The following is a 20,497-nucleotide window of genomic DNA, read 5'->3' as shown; positions in this document are numbered from 1 at the left end:
AGCAGGGTGTGGAACCAGGAGTAAGAACTTGTAGGTTCTGCTTGTGGTGGTTGGAGAGGTGGTGGACCAAGGAAGGACTGATATGGATGATGGACCGGGAAGCAGTGCTGGAGAGACCTCTACTCTGCAGTGGGCTGAGAATGACTAATTTGGGACAAACAGAGTCGGGACGGAATCTGTAGCATCTGGCCTTGCAAAGACTTGTTGAACACAAGCTGGAAGTTACCATGCTTAGGATTTGTCCAACCTCAGTCTGTCAGAATGTGATGCTGTATGATTGAATATGGCCATTTATATCATTGAGATTACAACTGTGATATAATTAAAACAAATCTTGTACAATGTCATGTAAGTGTCGATGGAAAAGTTATGATTTGCTAAGTATGATTATCTTGTTTATATGCATGTATCATTTTTGTTTTTAAAGTTATGAATGTTGGACATGGACTTGTATCTTATGCATGAGCTGTATTCCTGGGTACCACCCACCAGATAAGATTTACATCAAGGCTAGACAGCTGTATGTTGATGACTCAGGCCAATAAGGACACTTCACTTTAACAATGGGCCATAGAAGAAACTCATCCCACCCAGTAAGTCTCCTTTGGATGCCTCAGCAAGAATATGGGCAATGACTGCCCCTGTGAGTCATCAAAGAGTGTAAGGACATGTGATATGCTCATGTGACCCTGGGCTCCATCTTGGGCCAGTAACTTTCTACAAACAAGGGCTGTGAGCTTTTGTTTGAGACAGTAAATTTCCAGGCATGTGGCAGAGGATATAAAAGACCCCTGAGATATCTCCATTTTGCCTCTTTCCTGAACTGAGCATTTTGAACTATGGCCTGAGGACCTTCCAATCTTTTGGAAATTACCAGAGAAACTTTACAAGACATCAGTCCATTCCATCACTGCTTCAAACCTGATATAAGGAGTTGCAATTATTTGTATATATATAATCTATTAACCATTATTAACTCTATTCTTCTTGCATTTTATTTTTAAACCTTTAGATTTTAGTTATGAAAGGATTGGCTGCAGTGTGATTATTAGGTAAGGTCTGAGTTATATATTGAACTGGCTATGTGGTTGATCTCTTGGGATTAGAAGAACCCTCTGTTTGATTAAATTGGCTTTCAATAACCACTCATCATAGATTCTAGTGTCTGGATGGTCTGACCAGAGCTGGAAAGTCTAAGGAAACTGCATTTTTGACTTCTTGTTAACCAGTGTGGTGAGACAAAAGTTTACAGTAACTTTTGTTACTGGCTTGGTATAATCTAATGAGAGAATAACCACCAGTTTAGGGTGAGTCTGCCCCATTTCTCAGTAGTTTGTCCTGAATTTGATATCTTCAGCTGTGACCCGCAGAGGCACAGAGACACTCATAGAATTACTATGAGTATCAGAAATAGCTGTTGGTAAGTGTCGAGCCCAAACTTCTTGCAATCATTTGAAACTATGGTATTTCATCTTTCTTCGGTAATAAAGCAGTAGATCAGATGGGAAGCAATCAGAGCATGGCAAACTGCTCCCAGACTCTTGAACTGTTACCATTAAGAAGTAAAATGCTCAGATAAATGTTCACCTAGCGGGCCGTGTAGTTATCTAGGCTCAGAGTGCCTGGATGATGTGTAAGATAAAATTGACATGACAGATTTGTCTGAGAGAGAAAGTTATTCTTGGTGTCAGCATTTGAAACTCCACTGAGGCAATGGACAGAGCTGGGGGGGTGTTTGTTAATGGCTGCCCTCAAGGGATTCTTTGCTCTATAGACAATTATAGAGGTGGTTGAAGCTGCTGGGTCTACTAACCAGATGCCAGGGACTCCATGTGTCACCCTGTTTCTCCTTCCGGTTTTTACCATATCAGTCAGGTTCTGCCTATTCATGCATAGAACATTCCCTGAAGGTTTGGAAGTGATCAGATGCATCCAAAGTTACCACATCCACCTGGCACAGAAACAGTTAATTGAGTGTTTGGGCCTCACTTTGCTTGGCCAATAATCAATCAATACTCTGATTTGTGTTTAAGGCTGGCCCCAGCTGGAAGGGCTGATTGGAGCTGATAATCCCCCAGGCCTGTGTCCACACTAAATTGCAATCAGAGAATGAATTCTACTAAGTGAGATGGCAACTGTTTTTCCCTGAGCCTGTCCCAGGTAGGTGGGTTGTTTGTTGTTCTGGAGCTGTATGTAGTGTTTGTCTAGTTGCAATTATCTGAAGGGGCATTGCCCACATTAAGCCTTACAACAGCATTCTACTGAACTCAATCTGTTAGGTCAACTGATCAAAGCCATAAAGCTTTACAAGGAGGGAATTAACTGCCTGGTTGGGGTTTTAGTTTGTGTCTCTGTTTTTCTGCCCTCTTCCATATGCCAGCAAGTTGCTTCATTTTAAGTCTGCATGCAACAGGGTTTGGTAAATACAAAGAGGTGCATAATCACTTCAAACCAAAGATGTAATTGAGTTAATCAGTCAAACACATTCAGCAATAGAGTGACCGGGCCCAGGCTTGTGGAAGAAACATGTCTCCTGCTCTATTTCCTTACCCTGGCTGCAGACAGCTTTCCCTTCCTAAAGCATTTTTTTTTTTTTTTTTAAAAACCTTCACAATCTAACAAGAACACCACAGCCCTGATGTTGCAGTTCCTTCCTATAAGGATAACCCCCAGGGGAACATCTGTTACAAGGTCCCTTCTGTGTCTGATCTGCAGATGATATGTCCACAGCAAAGACCATTGCCACTGGTGGGCCCCCCTTGTTGGCAGAGACCAAAGACTGAATAAGGCCATGGAGACTGAACTTCCCTTTCACCCCTAGAGGCTGTCCTTCCAGATCAGGGGGGAGACACCGTGCAGTATAGGCTGATGGAGAGAGGATGTCAGTCTCCAGGGCCGTCAAAGTGGTTCATGGTGCATTCTCCTCACCCCCCTCTGACACACACCCAAGGGGGCCAGGCCTTTCCCTGTTTTGGTAGGCTTCACCCACTATCCCAGTTGTCTCATAGGCTGGCATCTCTCAACAGCCATAAAAGAGCCATCTGCTGGTGCCCAGTGCAGGTGGCGGCCTGTTTACATACAGTAAACCCTGCCTAGCTAAGGCTCTCTTGCTGCCTGGCAGGTAAGGGGTGAAGGGGAAAGTACTATTACAACCCGGGCACACGCTACATAAATCTTCCCTGTCTCTTGCCACTTGTCAGGCCACAAGGGCAACAGCCTCATCTCTGACGTCATGGTACCTGGAGGGATGACACCCCATCCCCCCACTCGCCTCCAGCAGTGCATTTGTATACTCCATCTCCCCTAATGGGATGATCTGTATCTTAACGAAAATCAATAAAATAGCCAAGCTGCAAAATGAGACAACTCAGGCTGGCTTGTGTCCCTGAGCAGAGAACCCACAGTCATTGCTCCCCTCTCCCCTCTTGATATCTGATGGAAAAAACTACCCCAATACATAGCAAGGACAAAAGTAATAGGAATTGGAAGTTATGAGAAAGCTTCTCAATTAAGGGAAGGAGGACAGTCCACTAGTCAGAGCAGAGGATCATGAAGCAAGACTCCTGGGTGCTCATCCCAGCTTACCACTGGTGTGCTGAGTGACCTTGGAAATCACTTTTCTATGCCTCAGTTTCCCCCACTTTCTTTTGAGGTACAGTAGCATTACCATCCCCATTGTAAAACAAGGGTACAGAGCAGTGAAGTGACTCACCCAATGTTGCGTGCTGGCAGAGGTGGGCAATAGGGTGTTTGCTTGTAAAGTGAGTGTCTGAAATACTCTGCTGGAAAGGCATTAACTGTAGAGATGTAAAGCATTAGTCGGAGCCACACTCTGCCTGTGTGATGGACTGGTCAGGATGATTGGAATGCTGAAAAGAATCTTTACTTGTTTGGTAAGTCGCTTGTATTCTGAGAGATCAATGACTGTTTTAAGATCTGATATCTCCTAACTCATTAACAACCAGGGGTATAAACTAATACCGTACAGTACACCAGTGGAAAGCTAGCAACTGCACACAGCAGGTCTTTCCTGCCCCTGATGGTTCCGAAGAAATTGGACCTTAACATCACATCGTTCTGATTACAGCTTGAGCTTTTATCACTGCCCTCACCATGCCTCCCTCAATTCTGAAATGACCTTAGAGGTTAGAGAACAGTTTGATCTTGAACCAATCCTGCAAACACCAGCTGAGGGACTGTGTTCTCACACTCTGGGGATACAGTTGTTATTATTTGTCTCGCAGTACAGGAGCCCCTGTCACGGACCAGGACCCCACCGTGTTAGGCATTGTACAAACACAGAATAATTGAGGTTGATACCTCTAGGCACTACTGTAAAGCAAGTAATAAATAGAGGTTTCATAGGGGGAAGCAAACTTCTTGGCTCAGAGCAATCGCAGCAACACAAGCTAGAGGGTAAATCCACACCACTATGAATGTTCCACTTATTGAAAACACACTCTGTGCTGCTGTGAGCCACTAGACAGGTGAAAGAGTAACACTATGGGCTTGTTTTAGCACAGACCAGAAACACATCTGCCACATTTTTCAAAGTACACATATCACTATAAGAATTTACTAGTGTTCAGGGCACAGACTGATTTCCAGCTGTGCCACTGTATGACACTGGGAACATCTTTTGTTTCTGTGCCTCATGTTCCCACTTTGTAAAAGGGGGGGGGGGAGTAATGATGCCAACCTCATTGGGAGCCCAATCATCACTTAACATTTGTAAAGCACTTTGGGAACTGCAGATGGAGGATTTTATAGACGTGCCAATACTATACCAAGCCACAACCTTCAACTGCAAACTTGCTTTGCATCATTTTATTCAATTAATGTAGCGTCCAAGGCATCATCCCAAGCAAACAGTCCCAAGGGTGCAAATTGCTAGCATCCGAAAGGACATGAATAGATCTCAGCTAGATAGCCCAGAAGCTAAGGAGAACTTTTAGCTTTTATGCTAAAGCGAAAGGGAGCACTTCCCAAAGGAACTGTGGCATGGACAAGGACATGAATAGATTGACAGCTTCAGATGACAAATATGGGTAACAACATATCTGAGCCTGATCTTGGGAGCAAGACAAGAGCCTGAGCTGATGTATCAGGCTGAATGCTGTACAGTGAGAGAAGCTGAAAGAGATGAGATCAGCCGGGGAAGGACTTCTTGTGCAAGGAGACATGTTTTAGTAGGCTCATCTCTTGAGATGGGGCCCATGCCGCACAGGGCTGATGTGATCAACCTATACTGTTCAGCAGGGCAAGTCTGGCCGTTGCATTCAGGAACTACAAGGGATGAATATCCACCAACAAGGGAAAGGCGTGTAAAGATACAGGAGTCAGCAGCTCATTCCATTGTTGCTTAGGCCAGGCCAGGACTTAGGGAGACCCTATGTGGAGACACAAAGTAGCACAGGCTGTGTCAGTCTGGGAGCAAGAGAGTCAGAGAGAACCACAGGGTCTGCCTGCATCCAACAGTTTCAGTAAAGAATCCTTCTATAGCCTTTATAATTGAGTCATGTCTCTTCTTCACCAGGAGGGACACTATGGGGCCAATTGCCATAGCTATGTGCACTTGAAGATGACATTAGTAAAAAGAAAGCCACTCTCTTACTCTAGCTATGTTCTTGAAAGGGACAGCAGGGTGAATAGAGCGGCCAAGGGAGTCAGGGGCTAGTGGGATAAAGCCTTCAGTGGACACCTCTCTGCACTTATGTCTGTTTTTAGCTGTTGGTTCCCATATACCAGCTAGGCAGCAAAAAGACCACCCATGGAAGAAGACAGAAATATGTGGCTGTCATCCATATTGTAGTGGAATCCCAACCAATACCACTTATTTAATGGCCCTAAGAGATGACAGCAGATACAGTAGATCATTAGTTGCCAATTTATTGCTGATCCTTGGGTTAGGAGGAAAGGCAACATTAAACCTATGGCAACTAGCTTCTACTGACAGTCTAATTTACTAATACAAACCTTACCAAGGGAACAATGATACTCCTCCTGCATGGAGTATCAACACAACAGACTCTGTATATGCAAGCTATACTATGCTGGCATCGTAGTGGGGTATTTAATTGGGGGAATTAAATCTTTTGTGACACAAAACTTATTCTAAAATGACTTAATTTTAGGCACAGTAGCATGAGTTTATATCTAACAAACAACAAAAAGATACCAGCAGCAGTGAGGCTGTTAGCAGTGAATGATATCACTGCCAGGAGTGAAAGGACGACCTAAGCTTTGAAACCTACAGTCAGGTCTTAGGACCAGATCCTCAGCTGATGTAGATGGGCATAGCGCTAGTGCCTTCAGTGGCACGATGCTGATTTACACAGCAGAGGATCTGCTTTAATGGCTCATTCTATCCACTCTACCTAGGTGTTCATACTACAATCCTCTCTGTGATATCTGAGTGCTTGCATTGTGCTCTCTTTTAACTACTGAAACTGAACGAATTGTAGAGGGCAACCCCTTGCTGGAAACAGCAGGGGGAACACTGATTCCTCTATACATTATTTACTAGCTCACTTACTTAGTCTCCTCGGTAGATTTGGAGGGAGCAATTTCCCTCTTGCTCTCCTACACCCCAGTGGGCACATTCCTGACATCTCATCAAGAAGATTTAGTACAAACACACTTGCTGTTAGCAATGTGCTTTCCCCAATGAGAGAATCCTGCAATGAAAGGGTGAGGAAGTTCTTAAAGTGTATGCAGGGAGGCTAAGGGTATGCCTGACACTCATGCACTGCAATCGGAGCTGTGAGTGCAACACATGGAGACAGACAGACCCAAACGAGCTTGAATCTAATTAGACACAGCAGCACCAGCCTCAGTGCAGGTTGTACAAACCCACCCAAAACCCATCAACAGTTCATTAAAATACTTTGATCTAGTCCCTGCGCATCAGCAGGGTCCACGTGGACGGTTAGACCATGGCAAGCCAGTGGAGGATAGACTCACGCCCCATCTTGCCAGAAATGAAATGTTTGTGTAGATAAGTCCTAGATTAACGCTAGCTTGGATATGTCGACATGGGCTGGAATCACACCTCATCATAATGCAAACAGACCCTAAGACTCCTATGTATCTGCTATATTCCTAAAGGCAAGAGATGCCTGAGAACTCATAATGAGGATACACTGTTGTGATTAATGCTCCAGTGTGTGCTTATGTTTGAACTGGAGAGCCATTGAGGTGTGTGCTGATGAAGCTGCTTCTTTGTCTCTCTACCTAGCCCAGAACCTCTAGCTGTGCTTTTGAGGAAATCTTAAGCATTTAAGGAAATCCAAGTGGGACCTTTGATTCAGTGAATGAAGCCAGCCAAACTTGGCCCGCTCCCATTTGTGTTGTACTGGGCAGTGTATGCCAGAGAACAGGGTGCTTTCTAGTGGCTACAGTTTATAGGGGATAGAAATCCTGATATGGCAACAGCCAATGGAGATCCTTCTTTAGCTGGAGCATTTTGGACTTGTGAGACAGAAGGTCCTGAGTTCTCTCCCCGCTGATGGCTGAGAGAGTCTATCCATATGGGCTCTCGCTATGGAATAATCTCAGCACGCTCCTGCCTGCCACAGCCATCTGGGCTTACTAGTAAATCAAGTCTTTGTCCTTTCTCCCCCACTGTCAGCAGCAGCACAAGATCTTGAGGAAAGCTTTGCGGAACTCGGTGTTAAAGGTCGTGTAGATGACGGGGTTGAGGGCGCTGTTTGCGTAACCAAGCCATGTGGTGGCACTGTAGAGCTCTCGGGTTACATGACAAGCCTGGCAGTGGGTGTTCAGGACATGGGTCATGAAGAATGGCAGCCAGCAGATTATGAACGTCCCTAGGATTTAAAGAGAGACCATATTGACTTTGGATGAATGCTGTTGCTCAGGGCTAAACTCTGTCCCCTTTTATACTCATGCCAAACCATGTTCTGTTCCCAGCTCTGCCAGCTGTGTGACTGTGGGCAAGTCACTTCACCTCTTCTCTGTGCCTCAGTCTCCCCTTTCATAAAGTGAGATTCATAACACCCACCACAATCATGTTCCCTGCACGCACGTGTTCACAACTCAGGTTGGTCCCTGCTCTTTAAGAGACATCTAATTCACTAAACTACAGACACCAATAGAGAGGCGTGGTCTCATTTACAGAGAAAGAGGCATCATCTAAGGGATTTTTCTTATTGACCGACACCTGGGTTGGTCGTGGTCAAAAATCAATGATTTGATCAAAAGATTCACAATACAGAGAGGTACCTAAAAGTTGACAGGATTATTCAGAACTTTTAAGTCTCTCTTCCTTGTCCCTTGCTTTTCTCTCCTGCACAAGAAGAGATCTTTCTGAAGTCAGTGGAGTTACAACAATTCACACCAGCAGGAGCCCTCAGTTACAAAAGTCCTTTTTATCACTTTATGCTAGTATTTTGCATTTCAATAGCATCTTCCATGTGACGATCTCAAAGCATTTTCCAAACACTTAGCCTCACTGAACCCCACCCCATGAGATGGGTAGGCAGAATGCCTCTCACTCACCGAGAACTATAGCCAGCATCTGTGTGGCCTTCCTCTCTCTGAGCTGTACTGTCCGGGGCTGCTGCTGCACTAGCTTCAAAGAGGTCAAGGTTTTGCCATTGCCGAGTTTATGCACCTCCAAGCTCCGTGCCCTGCTTCTCCTCTCCTCTTTTAGCTCATTTCCATTGATCCCCACCCTGGTGAAGGAAGCTTGTTGGCAGAAGCTGCAGTACTGCTGCAGGTCAGAGGGGGTCAGCAACTTCCTTTCAGGGGGGCTCTTGGATTGGGGATTTTAACTGCAGATGGAAAGAGAGGGAGTCTTGGTGACCATGGTACAAAGTTTTCCTCTCTTTGTGCTCCTGAAAAGAAAGAATCCACAGAGAAGTTAGGAACCATGTGTGAACAATGCAGTTTGCCAGACCACGTGCAAGCTGGAACTCAGGGGAGCTCTTGTTTCCTTTTGGCACCAAAGCAGGGAGTGGGCCTGAATCAATGCCCGGGATGCATATTCACCCAAACTTTGGAGAGGTTCCGAATCCACTCTTGGAGCTGGAGCTGAACTTTGCACCTGACCCCCATCTCATAATGGGATGACCTAGAACCCTGCATCTCTACTCTGCGCCAAGGCCCAGGTCCTCAAAGGATTTTAGGCTCCTAATTTCTATTAATATCAATGGAAGTTAGGAATATAAATTTGGATTTGGACCCTACCTCTATCTTTAATGGGATGAACAAGAGCCCTGGATGTGAACCTTCCACGTCCCTGCTGCCCGACTTCGGAGTATATTTGTGCACAGTGGTACTCCCTTCTTCCCCTTACGCATATTTTCCAATGTAGCATTGTGGTGAGGAAACCTCACACGTTAATGCAATATAGTGGAGCCACATATGGAGCAGAGCAAGCAGAATTCTGTAGCTGTTTGACCCTTTGAATCTGCTAGGCGAGGAGAGCTTTAACAGTTTGCAATCCCTGCGGCCCTGATCATTTAAAATATCCATGAAAAAAAGCCAGAATGCTGAAGGGTCATTCTGTCACAGCTCTGAAGCAACACTGATTTAAGCCTTGCCCTTTTCTGCTGTGATGATCTTGGAGAGTGGAGATATGGGTACAAGCTTAATAACAATATCCCCTCCTTTGAAGACTGGGCAAGGCTTTGGTTGGAGCCCTTATTCCTGGGGTGTTTCTGCTGAGCCACAGGAGGCCTTTTTCTTCCTCCATGCATAGCACTGAATGTCTTGACTCCCAGACCCTCCCAGACTGGGGAGCAAACCTGGGTTTCCTATATCGTGATGGAAAGCACTAATCAATAGAGTCCCCAGGCTCAGTGTAAGGCGTAGGAGGGGAGGCAGAGAATGCCCTGCCATTGGATGAGTTCAGACTGCATTCACATGGGCCTTACTTGCTGTGTGTAACAATCTTTGATGCTGATGTTGTGGCTGCCCCGCCTGGAGAGGTTTCGTTTCCTCTGTCTCTGCCTCAGCACAAAATAAATCCGGATATAAAGCAGCAGGGTCACCATGAAGGGAAGGTAGAAGGATACCACCGAGGAATAGATGACAAAATTGGGGTTGGATATGGAACAGACACTGGGATCCCCTAGAGAAAAAGAGAGAGGGTAGTGGTTAGGCTGCTATGGGCTTTAGTTAACTACAAGGATGCTTTGGTGCACATCAAGGTGAACCCACGTGTAGTTCATGGGCCAAGTGTGGCCTGCGTTTAATGTAGCCATGGGCCTATGTCACAGAGGTGCAACTCCAGAGATATAGGTTATGGTACAATACAAACTTACATCTTGGCCAGCCTGTCTGCCTGCCCGCTCATCACAGTGGTAAGTGAGTGCCTCCACTTTCTGGGTACAGTGCAGGCTGAGCTGGTCAAACGCAGACCAATGCACTAGAATAGCAGCAGATCCCACATGCCAATGTCAAACTGGAAAGGGCCCTCAAATACAGGGTCTCCCTGTGAATTGAATCCCTGCCCCATTTTAGCTGCAGAATCTGTAGTTCTCAGCAGCTGCCTCGGACTTTGTCGGCCATATTTGGCCATTGAGCCACGCTTTGGGCACCTCCATTTCCAATCCTTCTCAGGCACTCCTGCTCTGGAAATTGCTGTTACCTGTGGTATTGAAGCCAAACAAGAGGGGGCAGGACACAGCAAATGCCAGCATCCAGACCATCACGATCATAATGGAAACCCTTCTGCAGGAGCTCTTCCCCGTGCCATGCTGATACTGAACTGGCATCACCACGGCGGTGTACCTGCAAAAGAAACCAGCTCCAAAGACGGGGAGGAGGATGAAAGGCATGGAAAGGTGAGGGGTTGGGTGGAGAGGAGACAATGAGCAAACCAAAGGAGACAGAGAGGGGGAAAGAACCCAGGTTTGACAGGGAGGCGTGAAGACAGCATGAGAACGGGAGACCGGGAATGTGATAGAGAAAGTAGTGGATATAAAAACAAGGAGATTGAATAATCGGAGCAAGGATTTGAAATGGGGGTAAGCAGGTGGGAAAGGGAGTAAGAGGAACAACAGAGAAGCAGATGGTCACTGATACCTAAGGTTAAGATTTTGATGAACAGCTGACATTGCCCAAGTGCTGAGGCAGAATGCTAGAATGGAGGCTACCAGCTCCTGGTGCTCTGAAATCTGGGGAAGAAGACAGACATGGCTGGAAACTCAGGACATGAGCCAACTCATTGATCCTCTCACTGAAATCAGTGGAAAGGCTCCTGCTAATTTCAATGGGCTTTGGACCAGGCCCTCTGTGAGGCTTGCTTTGCACAGTTTCCTCTGAATCATGTCAGAAGGGAATGGCCAACCACCAGGGACATCAGCCCTCTAAAGCTGCAGCTCCTGAGATCTGTGCCGAATGTTGTGGCGATCCCTACCACTACCACCTAGACCCAGACACTGGGAATTGATTTAAACACTAATTGTTTCAGTCCCACAATGTTACCAGTCATCTGCTCCACTTAAACACACCCTAAAGACTATAGCATGGTTGAAGAGCATGTCAAGAATGTTTTTCTCTCTCTTTTAAACTGTGTTTGTGAAAACATCGTGGCGATGGGGGAGACTTTCAAAGGCAAAGGGCACTTAAGCGCCCAATGACTTTCAATGGGAATTAGATGTCTACCTCACTTTTGTACCTTTGAAAATCTCCCCCTCTATTATCTGGGCTTGGAAAACCACCACCTGAACACTTTCCTTGTATGATGATGTGCTGCTTTCCCCCACCCTCTGTTTCCCTGTCTTTGTATAGTGTAAGCTCTTTTGGGCAGGGACTGTGCCATCTTCTGTGTTTGTACAGCACCAAGTACATGGTAGGCATGACTGTAACAATAACAATACTAGTCATAATGATGATGGTGGTTGGAGACTTTCAAGAAAGACTGGATTCACATAGGTATCTGCTTCACCTTTGGCATTTAGACAAGGTATTTATACCCAACCATTATGCAAGCAGACCCATCTTGTTGTCCCATCCATGCCCAGTCCTGAGAGCTACCCCTATCTTCATGCTAATCTCCTTGGCTCCTACCTGTCAATGCTGATAGCGCAGAGATTTAAAATGCTGGCTGTGCACATCATCACGTCCATGGTGACAAAGACGTCGCAGCAGGCACGGCTGAAATTCCAGACTCCTCCAGTCACCTGAGCATCAATTTCAAAATATTAGTCTTGCTTTGCACTGGAGACTAATGCATTGCATTTCTGTTGGCCCTTCCAGCTGAGGATATCAAAGGACTGCATGAACATTAATGATGCATTATTATGCCTGTTTTACAGGTGGGGAAACCGAGGCATGTAGCGTTCAAGCGATTTGCCCAAAGTTTCTCATTGGTAGATCAAGAATAGAACCCAGGAGACCTGATTTTCTCCTTTCACAGCTCTGTGTGTGCTGCAAAGGGATGAAGGTGAGAAAATTAGGAGAAAACAATCCCTACCCCAACGTTTTAGCATGAAGACTGCCAGAGAAATTTAATTACAACTGATGTAACACATAGTTTCTCTGTTTAAGGCATATCATAAACAAAACAAACAAACAAAAATGAGTAGCTAAGAATGCTTTCTAGCTAGACTTCTGGAATTATTCCAGAGCCAATGAACTGGGAAAGTGACTCTGTTGCCCAGGATTTCTGCATATTCACATGACACACAGATCCTTCTGGGACCCAGGTACTTCTCCAGAATCTTGTATGAATCTTATTTCACTTGTTGTAAAGGATGGCTTGAGCTGCCAACTTTGAATATTAGATCTGGATCCAAACTTTCCCAGAATTCAAGGAGTGGTGAAATTTGGGGGTTTGATTTAAGCCCATTTCTAGTATTCTCTTACTTACATTTAAAATATAAAGTAAAATATATGGAATAATGTCATGGAGGTGGTCAGTATTTGTGACAGATAAATCACATGCTCAGCTCAACTTTCAGGTTTTAGTGAGGACTTTTTCAAGTCTTGCACATGCTCAGATCAACACTTTGGTATGTAAATGCCCATTTTACCTAGCTAAGCATCAGTGTGGAGGCCCAACTACAGGATTTCACGTCCTCTTTAAGTGCTAGTGTTGGGAAGTTATCTTCAGGAGATGCTTTGGGAATTCCAAACACACCAAAGGTCAGATGTGAACACCTCCTTGATTATTAGTTACTAAAGGTCAGGCCATATCTCTTTGGAACATTCATTTTCCCCAGATTTCTCATAAAGATTCATGTTGCTGACTCACCTCTGTCATTGATGCCAGGCTAGATGGACTGCCACCTCCACTGGTTTGGTCGTAAAGCACCAAGGATTATTAAGCTGTTCAGAGCCCTTGATTAGCTGTCCATTACAGGAATTCTAATACATTTGTTGCTAGTGCTGGTGAAAAGTGTTAGATTGACAGCCATGGAGATGGAAGGCTTGTTTTTATTCACAAAAAATCAAGGACAAGAGAAATAAATGCTTCTCCCTACCCTCCCACCCCACAGAAATAGTGGAGGAAAAAGCTGCTTCGAATGAGGGAGTTTGCCCTACTTTTTTACTCAGGATCACAGCTCAAGTTTCCATAGGATCTTCACCTGCTTCAGTGCAATGACAGCAGCAATGACCAAGAGCACTTGGCCAGGCAGTTGTGACCTTTCCTTTCAGATGTGGATCTCACCACAGTGATCCCTGCCTTTCTTCCCTCTAGACTGAATCATCGCAACATGCTCTACACCTGAAAATCATTCGTACATGTCAGCTAAGTGCAGAATGGGGCCGCCAGCTTATTGAATAGGGGCTTCACATTACCTATGTGCTCTGTGAACTGCATTGGCTCCCAACTCATTTCTACCAAGGCAGCTGTGATCAGCAGAGGCACTCAGGCTTACTGTCCCCTCATTGACAAGGAAGGGGGCTGGAGGTAGGTGTTTGACCCCAGAGGTGATTTTCTTTGTTGTTCCACGGGAGCCTGAAGTTGTTGATTTTCAGGTCATGGTACAAAATCCATCCATTCTTCCACGCTTTTCCTGGGTGAAGAGCTGAGTGGGGATGTTGAATCTGAGTCTGGGTGTGGTCAGGAGGTTGTTAGATCTGACCATTTGGTTATATTTTTGTACCGACACCCAGAGCACAGCACAACTGCATTTTTAGATGACTGGAAAACAAATAAATGAGTTTTGACCCTGGAGGGGCCAACTCTAGGGCTGAAATGGCTGTGCGGTCTCCATGGTTCATTCATTCCTTGGTCTGTGTGCTGAAGCTGCCAACAAGGAGGAGTGACTGTGATGTGAACACCTGTCCACTACAAGGCATACATAAGTCACTGTAAATCAAATAGATTTTTAAAGACTTTTGGTGACTATTGATCTATCAATCGCTTTTATAATGTGCCCATCGTTGTAGTAGTTATTTAGCTGTCATTTGAACCAGCAGCCTAGTGCTTTAAGTCTCTGTAGCTAGTTCCAGCCTCTCATCACTAGCTCAGAAGGGCAGGATCTCTCTCTCTCTCTCTCTCTCAGTCTTACACATAGGGGAAGAGACCCACAGCTGAACCTAGTTCCAGCTCAATGCCCTCTGCTGGGTCAGCTAATGAACCTGGGTCTCCTGACTGGTTGAAGACCATAGCAGGCACATTCTTAACTCCCTGCAGCAGAGCTGGGTCTCCAGCTGCTCAACAGAGTACTATTCTGATAGCTGTGTTTCTGGTGGCCTACTCTGTGCTCTTTGTAGTTAGTTCTTGGTTCTCAGGTTCTGACCCTTGGCCCCAGCTTGCTCCCTGGACTTGGTAAGTTGACTCCTCATTTGGGTTCTGGCCACTAGGCTTGATCACCCCTGTTCAACCATTGGGTGAGCCTCATGCCCTGACCATTAGGCAAAGCTGCCCAGAGTGTGCTTCTTCACACACATGCCTCTCTCCATGCTGGCAAAGGAAGGGGAACTTTCAAAAAACCCAAACAAACCCAAATTCCTTTTTTGAAAGGCAAATGTCACCTCTGGGAGCACTTTATATCTGTAACAAATCCCTCTGATTCCCAGCTATTAGGATAGCTCCTGCTGCCTGAGTGATCTGTGGAGGAGGAGGAGAGAAACAAGGAAGCAGCCTCCCTTCCATAAGCTAAGTATAATCAGAAGTGCAGTATGAATTTGTGCCAGGGCCTGATTTTATCCTCCAGTGGGAAAAACTGGGGGGAGGAGGAAGGAAGAATCCAAAATTTTCTTTCAGGAGGTTAGATTTGCCCTCCCTTTTGCAGATCCACTTTGAGATATTTGCATTGGCCCCCTGCCAGCCTGCCCCAACTTCCTGATAGTGTGTTGCTTCAAGGACTCCTCATAAGGGGATGTCTCACAGCAGAGAGGCTCTGTAGAAAAATTAATGCAGTATCTGAGTGTAATAATTTTTTCCTGTGGGGTAAGTGTGGAATGATGGACTCCCCCTCTTATCCCCTGGGCTGTTGCATCAGTCTGCATCCAGCCCTCCTGGACCTACAGAAGGTGATGCATGAGATCTGGAGCAGAGGGTGAGCGTGTCTTGAAGATGGCTTCCCATCATCCATGGGCAATCAAATGTGTACAATTCCCCACCTCAGGAACGCTAATGCAAGGTCAGTCAGTAAGTGGCGCTGTTATTAATCCCAGCTTCTAAGGCAACAGGCAGCATGAAGAGTGCAGAAATCTAGAAAGCAAATGAGGCAAGTCTATGAAATAAGATCACTCTGCTGCTTATTAGGGTTTTTTATTACTGAAAACAATGTGCTTGAGTGAATGAAACTTTCAGCATCTGTTCAGCTCACCTTCATGCTCCTACTGCCCCATATCTGAAATGCTCGTTGTTATTCACTAGTTCCTGTTTGTTTCACTCCAGCATTCCCACAGAGATGTGCAAGTAGGTTAAAAACAGAGCTGTGCAAAATATGAAAGTGTATTGTGCTATCTGATGTTTTTCTTGAAGTACCAGCTGCTGGAGACCTGTGATTAGGTGAAAATCTTGGCTTTCATTAAAAAAAAATAAGTTTCTAGCCCTCATGGCTGTACAGAAAAGCTTGTAAACCTGAACCATAAAGGCAATGACACCAGAAAACAGAGTCTAAAAGTTATTTTTATAAATCTGAATTTTTAAGCTAATGTTATGATATTTTGAAATCAAACTCATGATTTTTTGAATGTATGAAGCTGACAATACTGAATTTTTGCAACAGAATCACAAAAAGGGCATCTGGTTTCATATTTTGATGCAAACACAAAACTCATTACCAGTTGGTCATAAAAGACTGGGGAAGGGGTTCAAGAACCTTTCACCAGAAGTTGGAGCCAGGGGTTTGCATCAAAGCGAGGTGTGGATGACGCAGCTGATGTGTAAGTATATCAAATATGATAGTTTCCAAAGTTCTGAGCTCATTAGCACATTACACTCAAAGTGAAACTCTGGGAATGTGAACCGCTAGAAGTGAAACTGAAGAAAATCTTGGCATAAAATGCTCTGAAGTGAAACCTCTCAGGGTTCTACATTCAGAGTAGACTGACTACACACTGAGCCCTAACACACAGAAAAGGGACATTTGTCAGATCAAAATGATGGGCTGAAATCTGTTCTCATTTGCACCAATCAGCACTTCTAAATGTGGAGTAAATGCATTGAAATCAGGGGAGTTATTCAATATTTATCCAGGGGTAGCTGAGATCAGAATTTGATATAGATTATTACAACTGAAAAATTTTTATGGACCTAATTTGCTTTTTGCTATTTTTGCTCGTTCTTTACTTCTATTCCACTTAGCTTTGTTAATGAAACTAGAACTTGCCAGTTTGCCTTTCTGGTTCCCCTATGCTAGTGGGATACTTGTTTGACCTCCCTAGTGCCTTTCATCTGAGGATTTCAAAGCACTTCATAACTATTAACTAAAGTAATTCTCACAACCACCTGTGTGACTTAAATGGGTGTTAACTCCATTTTACAGATAGTGAACCTGAGACACAGACAAGTGAGGTGACAGGCTTCTGAGATCACACAGTGAGTTAGTGACAGAGCTGGGAATAGAGCCCATGGATGAAATCCTGGCAAAACTCCTACTGAGTTCAGATTTCTTGACTACCAGTCCTGTGCTTTATTCACAAGACACAATGTTTTATGTTTAGCTTTTCCAACACTGTTTGAAATATTGCTAGTGAAAGGTATTGGATTGACAACCACTGACACTTGAGAAAGGGAGAAATTTAAAATGTGAATGTCTTAAAAACATTGTGAATAATAAGATTATAGTCTTCATTCCCCTGAGCTCCTTTTAAAAATATATAAAACCAAATATCATGGCCATCTGCAGATTTTCAAAGTTATGCATTGATGTCATATCTAGGAGTCTAAAAACACTGATGAATCACGTCAAAACGTGAGGTTCACTGTCTTTGGTAGAAGGGAACAAACATTCTTAATTGAAAGAGCAGTTGTTGCTTTGACTTTCTACTTTATTGTGCTTCTCATTGTCAATTAGCATTGCCTCTTTTATTCAAACTTGGCTTCAGTCATCTGGTTTGCACCCAGATTTCAAACCCTGCCAGACACTGGGGATGGCTACCTTCTAGGTGCTGAGGTGCTTTAGAGCTGGGTATCATCAGCATTCTGATGTTGTAACCCATGTTCTGCATTGGCTTTTCAGAGAGATAAGGAAAGAGAGGATGAAATGCTGTAGGAGTCCACGGCAGAGAAGCCTCCTAAGGGACAAGCAAATGCCCCACACCGTCCTCTGAGATGTCAGAGGATTCCATCCACCCCTAGTGGGTCTAGCACTTATGTCAACAGCAGCTCATGATCAATGACATCAAAGACTTTTTTCAAAGATCTATGGTAGCAGTAGCAGTAAAGAGGACTGGACTCTAATGACTTCCTTCAGGAAATTGTCAATCACTAAGATGAATGGGAGTTTCTGTGCCAAGAAACCTGACTGCTTGGGTTCCAAGAATTGGAAGATAAGATGTTGCTATGGTTGGCTTGCTACCGCCATCTCACAATCTTTCTCAGAAAGGGATTGGCTATAGGTTAAATGACAGATGGCAAGGACAATAGAGTCCAGAGTTAACTTCTTGGGCAAGGTCCAGGCCACAGATTGTTTGAAGGTTGCCTATAAAAATAATGTATTAAAAATATTACAAAGTGCTTTGGGATAGTAAGTGACTTGTAAATGTAAAGCCTTCAACCACCTTTGGTTGAACCATAAATTATGAAATCGATGGCAGCAGGTTTCAGATATCTTGGCAAACATGGACTTTAGAAATAACTATTTTACATGATTTTTGGTTATTGGAGTGGATTATTCAGTCTTCCCTGGGAATGGTTGGTCACTGCACTACTAGATGAAACACCAGAGACCCACCATCATACTAAAGGATGTTGCTCACAGGTGCGAGAAACTGCAGCCAATATGTGCATCTATTCCACAAACAGCTGAAAAAAATCCAAGTAACCCTCTGTACTCTGGGTTTTTCACCTTTGTATTACTAGTGCATAGGAAGTTCTGTGTAATGCTCACAGAAGTGGACTGGGAGTCAGGACTCCTGGGTTCTCTTTTTGGCTATCCTTCTGATTCTCTGTCTTCCTATGGGTAAGACACTTCACTTCTCTGTGTTTCAAGAGTGTAAAGGTTTTTGCCGCTACAAAGTGGACCCACAGTTCCATTCTTAAGCTGTGGCCCCAAAGCTGCAGGGAGGTAAAATTTGCACCCTGATGTGCCTCAGTTTCCCTACCCATAAAATGTGGATAATACTTTCCTAATTCACCAGGTTGTTGTGGGGCCTGACAAACTCATTAATGCTTACAGAGCACTTTGAGATTCTAGGATGAAAGATACTGTAGATGCAAAGTGTTGTTGGTTTGAAATGAGTTTAGTTTTCTAACAGCATTTCTCTTCCACTGTTAAAATTCAATTCACTCCAGTCTCTCCCTCCCGAGTGTTTTTTTTCTTTATTCCTTACCCTTTCTCATTTTGCCCCTCATTTTTGCCTCCTCCATCTTTATTTGCTTTCTCATCTTGAGATCACAGATCTAACACCTTTGAACTAACTTGCAGCTAACATACATAGGGAATATCTAGTTCAATCTAGATTTTCTAAATTTTGCCATTGACTTCATTACGAATATGATGTAGCATGCAATATGGTATTCTTTCATTTCTAACCCATTATGACGTGCCATAAATAATCATCAATGTCATTATTTGTATCACCTATGAATAAGAACAGGTCCTTCATTTCTCTTAATTACCGCTTCAGTATGATTCTGCAATGGACATCAGTTTTTAGGAGAATGACACAGACAACCTAAAGGAAACACCAATGGAATAATGGTCTCCAAAGCCTTTGTAGTTTTATCCAGGCTTAACGTCTATAACTAATGCACATTAGCTGCAATTGTTACGTATCTCAGAGAGTGGCTTTCTCTGAATTTGTGCAAAAATAGCTTTAAAAAGCCCCCATGTAACAATCCTTCATGGATTTCCATCAATAAAAATGATGGAGTCAGGAGAAGCTCAATAATTAGTGTTCCACACTGCTGTGTGGGGAAATTTGAATTCTGGAGTCCTATTCTCCATTGCTCTGCTCCAAATGTAGTTATTTACACCAATGCAAAGTCAAAAGGTACCATTTTCTACCCACTTTGCATTGGTGTGTTTGACTGCATGAGATGCAGGGCAATGGAGAGTCAAGTCCCCAGTCTCTTTCTCTGTGCCAGCAAGGCTTGGATATGTTGCCAAGGGTGGCCTAACACCATTGGTGCTCTGTTACTGTTTGTAGGAGGTCTGGATTCAACTTCTTTCTCCTGGCCTTTTGCTGCTTAGACCAGCCGAAAGAGGGTCCAGTCTGGGAATGAGGAGTGCTCGACAGTGAAGCTGCTGGTTGATTCAAAAGTGGCCTTCGTGGGCTCTGAACATGTCTCATTGATGTTTAAATAGCAACACCACCTGTGGCATTTATACATGGCACTGTGGCCTAAGATGTACTCACCTCCAGATATACCACCCATGGCATCACCAGCGTGGCCACCAGCAAGTCTGCCATGGCCAGGCTCACCACCAGGTAATTAGTTGTGGTTTGCAAAGTGCGTTCTCTTAGCACTGCCAGGCAGACCAGTACGTTTCCAAAGACGATGGCCAAAATCAGGGTGCAGTAGCAGAGGGCGTAGTAGGCGTGGGAGTTTGGCAGGCTAGACTCTGTCACGTTATCTTGCCCCTGTGTGACCGAGCTAGTTGTGTTGAGATAGCTGTTGACTCTGGTGAAGAGCGCCATTGGGAGGCAGGGGGAGAGCTGAAAATAGACATAGAGCAATTCTAGTAAGCAATATCTTCATCTATGACCTGTGTCTTTCTTGCAAATGATTCTACAGCTGGAGCTCTTAAAGTCAATGGGAGTTTTGCCTGAGTAAAGGATGCAGGATTTTAACCTGTATTTGTGTATCTGATGTGCATTTCATCCACCAATGAAATGCAGCCATGTGGAGTGAGGCAGCTGTTTAGCCATGTACAGCAACATTGCGTAAGAGAGTTACTGG

At 44.5% G+C, this 20,497-nt stretch overlaps 2 protein-coding genes across 3 annotated transcripts in view; one reads left to right on the top strand and one right to left on the bottom strand.

Annotated features, from left to right (window-relative positions):
* Positions 1–748: 748 nt before the first annotated feature.
* The window catches only part of TIGIT (T cell immunoreceptor with Ig and ITIM domains), a 59,949-nt gene continuing 40,200 nt past the window's right edge, over positions 749–20,497 (top strand). Inside the window, exons 1-2 of one of the 2 annotated variants that reach the window (XM_067546072.1) lie at positions 749–946; positions 2,034–2,160. The gene's annotated coding sequence lies outside the window, so the exon portion shown is untranslated. Of the gene's footprint in view, positions 947–2,033; positions 2,161–14,644; positions 14,747–20,497 lie in introns of those variants that run through there. The other variant, XM_067546074.1, reaches the window with a different exon arrangement.
* DRD3 (dopamine receptor D3) lies at positions 7,627–20,235 on the bottom strand. Its single transcript, XM_067546424.1, is given in 7 exon segments — positions 7,627–7,826; positions 8,518–8,771; positions 8,773–8,855; positions 9,897–10,093; positions 10,613–10,755; positions 12,037–12,149; positions 19,954–20,235. Coding segments are annotated over 7 exon segments (1,272 nt in total).

This window comes from Emydura macquarii, unplaced genomic scaffold, assembly GCF_026122565.2.
Source record: "Emydura macquarii macquarii isolate MOO-44397 ecotype Brisbane River unplaced genomic scaffold, CSIRO-AGI_Emac_v2 contig_1119, whole genome shotgun sequence".
NCBI lineage: Eukaryota > Metazoa > Chordata > Testudines > Chelidae > Emydura > Emydura macquarii.
This window is presented reverse-complemented; position numbering and strand designations above follow the sequence as displayed.